This window comes from Mustela lutreola, chromosome 10 (assembly GCF_030435805.1).
Source record: "Mustela lutreola isolate mMusLut2 chromosome 10, mMusLut2.pri, whole genome shotgun sequence".
NCBI lineage: Eukaryota > Metazoa > Chordata > Mammalia > Carnivora > Mustelidae > Mustela > Mustela lutreola.
In genome coordinates, this window is record NC_081299.1 from 1255598 (window position 1) to 1263855 (window position 8258).

General features: G+C 68.5%; 1 protein-coding gene across 1 annotated transcript in view; it reads left to right on the plus strand.

Annotated features, from left to right (window-relative positions):
• The window catches only part of PLCH2 (phospholipase C eta 2), a 64731-nt gene extending 56803 nt beyond the window's left edge, over window positions 1–7928 (plus strand). Inside the window, exons 16-23 of the mRNA XM_059135814.1 lie at window positions 71–253; window positions 591–698; window positions 1282–1406; window positions 1485–1569; window positions 1783–1929; window positions 2373–2452; window positions 4466–4763; window positions 6289–7928. Coding sequence (XP_058991797.1) covers window positions 71–253; window positions 591–698; window positions 1282–1406; window positions 1485–1569; window positions 1783–1929; window positions 2373–2452; window positions 4466–4763; window positions 6289–7511 — 2249 coding nt within the window. The 3' untranslated portion in view covers window positions 7512–7928. The remainder of the gene's footprint in view (window positions 1–70; window positions 254–590; window positions 699–1281; window positions 1407–1484; window positions 1570–1782; window positions 1930–2372; window positions 2453–4465; window positions 4764–6288) is intronic.
• The last annotated feature ends 330 nt before the right edge of the window (window positions 7929–8258 follow it).

The window sequence follows — 8258 nt, forward strand, 5'->3', positions numbered from 1 at the left end:
CCGGGCCCGGGAGCGGGAGCGGGTGCGCTGCGGCCTGGCGGGCCTCTGAGGCCGTCCCCCCGCCCCGCAGTGGCGTCCAGCTGGCAGGTGTCGTCCTTCAGCGAGACCAGGGCCCAGCAGATCCTGCAGCAGAAGCCGGCCCAGTACCTCCGCTTCAACCAGCACCAGCTCTCCCGCATCTACCCCTCCCCCTACCGTGTGGACTCCAGCAACTACAACCCCCAGCCCTTCTGGAACGCCGGCTGCCAGATGGGTGCGCTTGCTGCACGGAGAAGGGGGAGGGCCCGGCGCTCCAGGAGGCTGGGCTTGGAGAGCCTCGCCACACCCCGCTAGTGGCTGGCACTGGGGTGGGGTCCTAGGGCCCAGCGAGACTGAGGCACATCGGCCGCGTGCTTCTAGGGACGGCGGGGGGCTGGCTGTGCTGGGCTCCAGGGGCCTTCTGCCGGGACGCCTGACCTGGGTTGTACGTGAGGGTGAGCCCGGGGCCAGCTCCCGCAGGCGAACGCTGGACTTGGGGGCAGCCAAGCAGGGGAGGTGGGGGTGGGGCACGTGCTGGGCGCTGACAGGCCGCCTCGTGTTCACCCCCATAGTTGCCCTGAACTACCAGTCGGAGGGGCGGATGCTGCAGCTGAACCGGGCCAAGTTCAGTGCCAATGGGAACTGTGGCTACGTGCTCAAGCCCGAGTGCATGTGCCAGGGTGAGCCCGGGGCGCGGGGCATGGGGCGGGGGTCGCGGGGCGCGTAGGTAGGGGCAGCTGCCACAGGCTCACCTCCAAAGTACGGGTGCCAGAAGTGGGGGTGCAGCAGAGGGCCCCACGCTACCAGGGGCTGGCAGGGGTGAACGAGGGAGCCCCTTCGCACACCTGACCCCCACGAGGCTCCCAGCAGGACGCATCTGGGGCGACTGCCCACGGGGCAGTCAGAACCTCCGAATCCCTTCCCGGAGCCTCCAGCTCTCTCACTGCTGGCTGCTGGCAGCTGCGTGGGGCTGTCCCCGTTGTAACCTGGATCTCGCCCAGCCCTCCTGGCCAGCCTTGGCTAACTTCACTCTACCGCCTGGGGGCACGGGCCTGCGGAGCCCCATCACTGGGAGCCCGGCGTGTGGAGGGTGGCGAGGACGGTCCCAGGGGAGACCGGCACGCAGACCTTTGGTGCGCCCATGCTGGAACCCTGCTCCTCTGCCTCTGTCCCCGGCCCGGGACTCCAGGCCGGTCAACGGGGTGCAGTGGAGTGCCCCATGCCGCCACAAAGCCCTCAGCCTGGTCCCCTGGCCCCTCCCAGGCGTCTTCAACCCCAACTCCGAGGACCCTCTGCCCGGACAGCTCAAGAAGCAGCTCGTGCTCCGCATCATCAGCGGACAGCAGCTCCCCAAGCCACGGGACTCCATGCTGGGGGACCGAGGCGAGGTAGGAGGGCCCCGGCGGGGGCGGGTTGGGCAGCGCCGCCACGCCAGGCCCGGTGCCACCCCTGCCCTACCTGCCCAGATCATCGACCCCTTCGTGGAGGTGGAGGTCATCGGGCTCCCCGTGGACTGCAACAAGGAGCAGACGCGTGTGGTGGACGACAATGGTGAGGCTCGCAGGAGAAGGCGGGGCGGGGGACGATCCTGTGACCCTGCACTGCCCCCTCGCAGGAGCCCGTGGGGGAGCCTGGGCCCCAGGGGCTGGTTTTCTCCGCCGGGCGGCCAGCCTAGGCTGAGGCACCAGAAGAGGGCGTGGGCCCAAGTGGCCTCCCGGCTAGGGATTGGGTTGAGAGGTGACCCCTCCTCCTGGTGGCCTCTAGGATTCAACCCCATGTGGGAGGAGACGCTGGTGTTCACCGTGCATATGCCTGAGATCGCACTGGTGCGCTTCCTTGTCTGGGACCATGACCCCATTGGGCGTGACTTCATTGGCCAGAGGACGCTGGCTTTCAGCAGCATGATGCCAGGTAGGCGGGGGCTGGCAGGGTGGGGAGGGGCAGCATCCCCCATGATAGAGACCTACGTCCCCTGCTCAGGCTGGCGTCTGCCACAGAGGCCAGCACACCCCACACAGAGCAGTCCCTCCCCCACACCCAGTGTGTCCCCCACACCACAGGCAGTGCCTCCCGTAGGTCGGTGGAGGGTACCAGGGCTAAGCTCCCATCTGTGGGTCAGCTCCCGCTATGGGTGGGTCTAGGGACGCAGTCGGGACCGAGGAGGAAGGTATGGGGCCAAGGGCGCTTTGAGGATGCGGGAGGGGAGGAGCGCTCAGGCTGCGCATCAGCTGGCCCCCGGGAAGGGGAGGAGCCCATGATATCAGCGGGCTTCCTGGAGGAGGCGTCCCCAGAGCTGGGCTCACGGGCCATATTCAGGGCCTTTGAGCAGAGTGGGCGGGTGACCGGTATTGCAGGCTACCGGCACGTGTACCTGGAGGGGATGGAAGAAGCCTCCATCTTTGTCCACGTGGCTGTCAGTGACATCAGTGGTAAGGTGAGAGCTGCCTGCAGGACCCCAGTCCCACCCCAGCCACGCTGCCAGGTTTGCCGGGTCTCCTGGGTACCTTGCTGGGCCTGTTTCTCCACCGGCCAAGTGGGTGGGGGGGGCACCGCGGCTCAGCCCCCGCTCCCCATCTCTCTCGAGCCTCCCCAGTCCTTCTGCGTCTCGGGATCCCTGGTCCTCCGTCCGTCCCTGAAGGGGTCTGCCTGGCTTTGCTCCCCGTCCCCCGCATCCCTGGATGGGGGACCTCCCCTGTCTCCCCCTTTCTGAGCTCCGGGCCCAGGCGGGGGCCAGTGTGTGGCGGTGTGTCAGGCATGCACGGGGGACTGGCGTGGTCCTGGTGCCCATTGTCTCTCTCCTGCCACCTCCACGGCCCCAAGGTGCTGCCGGGCACGGTGCCGCAGGCCGCTTGGCTCTTGCCCGCCGTCCAGCCGCCTGTCTGTCCTGCGTCTGCCTGTGTCCGCGGGCTCCTCGCCCGGCTGTCTGCGTCTCACAGCCGTCACTCTGTCTCTTTGGTCTTGCAGTGGCCTTCCCCATGTCCAAAGTCTACTTTTAGAAGGACAGTCCTGTTAGGAGCTTGAAGGTACCCCAGCGCCAGGGCGGCGGAGCCCGCCCGCCCCCCACCTGCATGCTCAGGTCGCCCCACTAGCATCTGTGGCTCCCGGTAGCATTTTGGAGACTGTCAGCTCATGCGACATGGTCGTGATGTGGTTCTGGGGTCCCTCGGGCCATGCCCAGCCACAGAGCAGCATTTATGAGGCAGGTCCAGGACTCCGGCGAGGCCTCCTGTGTGGGGACCCCTCCTGGCCTTCCGTCCCTCCTCTGTCTGGAGCCCTGTGCCCCCCCCACCCCCACCTCGTGTCCTGTCCTCTAGCTCAGAGCGCCGCCGGCTCCCCTGCCCCCCGTGTGCTCCCTGCCCTTACCCTTCCTCTCAGCCCCTCTGCCCCCCGTGTGCTCCCTGGCTCTGTGTGCACCCATGATGCCCGCTGTGGGGTGGGGATGCCCCAGGGACCAGGTGCTTTGAGCTTGAATCCTGGACCTTCTTCTAAATGACTTTGCCACCAACTTTGACCAAATTGCTTTGGATTTGGGATCTTGAATCGGGAAGCCGATTCAAGTGCGGGCCACGTGAACAGCCCTGCGCAGAAGCACCCCCTATCCCTGGGCAGTCGTGGCTTTGGTCAGGGCCTCTGCATGTGAAGACCCTTCTGGCCTCTGCACTCCGGAGATGCAACTGTCGGCCTCTCTGGCAGTGACCTGGGCCCTTGTCAGCTGGTCCCGGGGATCCCCAGCTGCCCTGCTCAGAGAGGGAGGCGGCGGGGAGAGGCCTGGCTGTCCAGGAAGGCCGAGGCCAGCAGCAGTTCAGGGAATGCCGAGGCAGCCTGGGCCCTGCCCTTGGGGCTGCTGCACAGAGAGCACGGTGAGGCCGGTAGCAGTCGGGAAGGCTTCCCAGAAGAGGCAGCCCCTCCGGGGGAGCGAGCAGACAGGGGTGTGGGAGAGCAGACCACTGGCCTGCGCTCGGCTTTGCTTGCTTCCTTGGCCTGTGTGCCCAAAGGCAGGGTGAGCGTGAGCGGGGCGGTGCTGCTCTCACGGGGTTTTCTCTCCTCTCTCTCTCCCTGCCAGCACCCCTGGGCGCCCTGTGCCAGCCTGCTCGGCTGGAGCCGGGGGCTTTGGGAACCTGTGAGGGGTACCTGGTGGGCACAGGAGCCACGGTTCAAGGTCCCTGTCTGGGCAGCCCGGGGGCCTCCTCCTTCAAGCCCTCACAGGGTCCACCTGTCCTGAGACCCTCAGACCCTCCCCCTGCATTCAAGGAAGGCAGCATCCCCGGTCTGTACAGAGGCCATAGCAGCTGCTGTCCCTGGCAGGGGTGCCCTGGGGACACGCTTCCCCACCCGCAGCTGTGAGCGGCACAAGCCTGACACGCTGGCCCTTGGGCTGCAGCAGCGAGCTGGGAGTCCCTGGTCCCCGGGGCCTGGCTGCCGGCTATGTGGGCTCCTTCTCTTGCAGGTCAAGCAGGCTCTGGGCCTAAAAGGCCTGTTTCTCAGAGGCCCAAAGCCCGGGTCACTGGACAGTCATGCTGCTGGGCGGCCCCCACCTCGGCCCTCCGTTAGCCAGAGGCTCCTGCGGCGCACGGCCAGCGCCCCGACCAAGAGTCAGAAGCCGGGCCGCAAGGCCTTCCCGGAGCTGGTCCTGGGCACGCAGGACACAGGCTCTGAGGGGGAGGTCCGTGACGTGGCTGCTCCCAGCCCCGGCCCCACCCTGGAGGCCCCTGCCCCCGAGGAGCCCGGCAGCCGCAGCCCCCGAGGTAAGGCGCCGGTGGGGAAGAGCCCGATGCCCCAGAATCTGGGCCAGGAGCCGCCCCCTTGTGCCCCTGAGGGCCCCGGGCCTGCCGGGATGGCCGCCACCTGCATGAAGTGTGTGGTGGGCTCCTGCGCCGGTGAGGACGCCGAGGGCCTGCGGCGGGGACGTCTGCCAAGCCCCGGGTCCCCGGCCACACAAGAGGCCATCAGCCAGCAGCCCCGGGCCAGGGCGGACTCGCTGGGGGCTCCTTGTGCCGGCCCGGGGAGAGGCAGAGGGGCCCTGCGGCAAGGTCCGGGAGGCGGCTCTGTGTCCACGGACTCCAGCGGCCTGGGCAGTCCCAAGGTGTTCCCCCACTGGCCTGAGGGCGCCCGCAGGCAGGCAGGGGCCCTGCAGAGGGAGATGAATGCCTTGTTCGTTCAAAAGCTGGAGGAGATTAGGAGTAATTCCTCCATGCTGTCCACCGGTAAGACCAGACGCTCCTGGCCGGCGTCCTCTGTGCCGCCCCCACGCCCCCTTCGGCATGGCCCGGGCCGGGCACCCTCCCTGTGCTTCTGTGTTCAGAACCTGCCTCTGTGTGCTCGTCTGGCTGCTTCTCCTTTGCTCCGCTGGCTTGCCTGGGCGTCCCCTGCCGCCCCCCGCACCCCTTCCCCAGCTGATGGTACCAACCCCCTCTTGCCCTCAGAGACTCCCCACGAGCCCCTCAGTGAGAGCGGGTCTGACTCCAGCTGCGGCGCGCGCTGACCCGATGTCCCCGGCCGGCAGCCCCCGCTGCCCTACTTTGCTGGCCGGCCCTGCCCTCTGCTGGCGCTTTTGCTAAGAGCTGGGGGCAGCTTCCTGTCCCCCCACCCTCTCCCCCCAGGGCCAGGCTGCAGTTGTTCGGCCCCTGGCCCTGCACCGCAGTCCTCTGGGAAGCCTGGAGTGTGTCGGTGATGCTCTGCAAGGCGGCCCCTGACGCCCCGAGACAGCTGAGGGTGCCCAGGTTCCCCGTGTTTGCAGGGGGTGGAGGAGACGGCACCCACCCCTCGGCCCTGGGCGTTGCTTTATGGCCTGAATTGAGCTGAGCTGGGTTGTGACAGACAACAGCCCGAGGGCACCTCATCAGGGAACCTCAGCCTTGGGAGGGGCTGGAAGCCGAGCCTGTCCCCCACCCCCAGACCCCGGTCCCTCCTTGCACCCCGCCCAGCCTCGCTGTTTGTCTGTCCACCTGCCAGTCGCACCCACACGCTGACCAGCCTGTTCTCCTTTCTGTCCCCACGCTGCCTCTATAGTTAGGGACTGAGAGCAGCCGCGTGCCAGGTAATGGGGCCCAGCCTGTGTGCCCTGTGCCGTTCCCAGCCCTGGCCTGCCAGGGGGCCCTGTGGACCCTGCCCGTGGGCACAGACCCTCTGCTCCCCCAGCCCCAGCAGCAGCAGAGCCGGAGGGCCGGGTGGGGGCAGCCGTGTGCACAGGGAGGGGCCTGGCCGCTGAGGGCCCTGCAGGCCCCGTCCACGGGGGACGTGCCCAACACGCTCCTCTCCTCTTACCCACAGATACCCGCCCCTTCTCCATGCCGAGGACGGGCTCCTCCCTGTGTGGCCTGGAAACCATTGCCGAGGAGCCATCCCTGGGTCCTGGCCCCCCACCTCTGGTGGCTGCCCCCCCCAGCCCCTCTCCGGGAGGGGCCCTGTGCGCCTCGGGACCCGGCGCCAAAGTGGCGAGCCCCGCAGCGGTAGCTCTGGGAGCTTCCATGCCCTTCCAGCCCAGGACCCGGAGCAGAGGGGACACGGAGCCGGCCCTAGAAGGCCGGCGGAGGGTGTACAATGGCGGGGGCCCCGGGGGGGCGTGCAAGGGGACCCCGAGCAGCCAGATGGTCAGAAAGGCCATGAGTGAGGGGCAGGTGCCCTCGGAGCTCCTGGGTGGACGGCGGCCCCTGGCTGGGCCCTGCCCCACCGTGTACTCGGACGCCACGAGTGGAGACCGGCTGTGGCGGCGGCTGGAGCCAGGGGGCCATCGCGACAGCGTGTCCTCATCCTCTAGTGTGTCGTCCAGCGACACGGTCATCGACCTCTCCCTGCCGGGCCTGGGCCGTGGCCGTGAGAGCGGCGCAGGGGCTCTAGCCGGACGGCTGCCCCTGCGGCCCTGCTCGGCCACAGCTGCCCGCCTGGACCTGTCAGCCGTGACCAAGAGCAAGTCCAGCCCCAACCTGCGGGCTGCCGGCCAGCTGCCTGCCTCACTGGAAGAGCTTTCGCCGCGTCCCCTGGCCCCCAGGCCCCCCTGGAGTCGCCTCCCCCTGGCGGGCCTCTGGGACTGCCCTGCGGCTGCCAAGTCCAAGAGCCTGGGGGACCTGACTGCTGACGACTTCGCCCCCCAAGTGGGGGTCCTGGGCCGGAGCCTGGGACTGGCAAGGGAGGGGCGGGCAGGGCAGGGGGTGCGGCGGGACGCCCTGACGGAGCAGCTGCGCTGGCTCACGGGCTTCCAGCAGGCGGGCGACATCACCTCGCCCACAAGCCTGACTGCCGTGGGGGAAGGGGCGCCTGGTCCCCCCGGCTTCCTGCGGCGCTCCTCCTCCCGCAGCCAGAGCCGCGTGCGCGCCATCGCCAGCAGGGCCCGGCAGGCCCAGGAACGGCAGGCCCAGGAACGGCAGCAGCGGCTGCAGGGCCCGAGGGGACCCCCAGGGGAGGAGCGGGGCACCCCCGAGGGTGCCTGCTCCGGGGGCCCGGGGGGCTGTGGGGACGTGCCTGCCCCTGCCACTGGGCTCCTGCTCAGACTCTGACGGGCTCCCCAGGGTGTGAGGTCCCCAGTCCCTCCCCCCCGCCCCCTGGCCCTGCACTGTGGTCCCGTGGAAGCCCCGACCCTCAGCCCCCACCTCTCCCCAGGGAGGAAGGGAGCCTGCTTGCGGTCGGGGCGGATTTTTCATGATGTTAAGATATATATGACAAGTATTTAAGTGTTTAGAGACGAAGCTTCTCCCACATTAAGATGGTGCCCAGTCCTTTCTGCGTCGTACCTGCGTCTCCACAGCGCGGGGCACGGCTGTGTGTGGGCTCCCAGGCTCGTCCTGTGCCCACTCCCTGCCTGACGGCGCTTTGCTTGTTCTGCACAAAGCCCCCTTTGTACGGGACACTTTAGACCCCAGACTCGCGGACACAACTCCAATAAACACTTTCCTGCTCGCTGGTAGTGGGGCCACCCCCGTGCCCTGTGACCACTGCCACAGTCCCTGGGCCGGAGTCCGTGTGAGGACACCCCGACCCCTTTCCACAGAGGCTCGCGGACCCCTGCAGCCTCCAGGATGCAGCCCCTGCTCCCTCCCAGCCTGCTGGTCCCACTCCTGTGTGTGGGGGGAGGGAGCAACCTTGGCCCTGGGCAGGGACTCCAAGCCAGAGGACCCCCAACTGGCTAAATGCATACACTACCCCTCCCCTGGAGTGGCAGGACGACAGCCAGGACACCAGAGGGTCTGTGTCTGGGCTTGGCCCCCAGCCCGGCCTCTGGCATCTGACCTCCACGGGAGCCATGT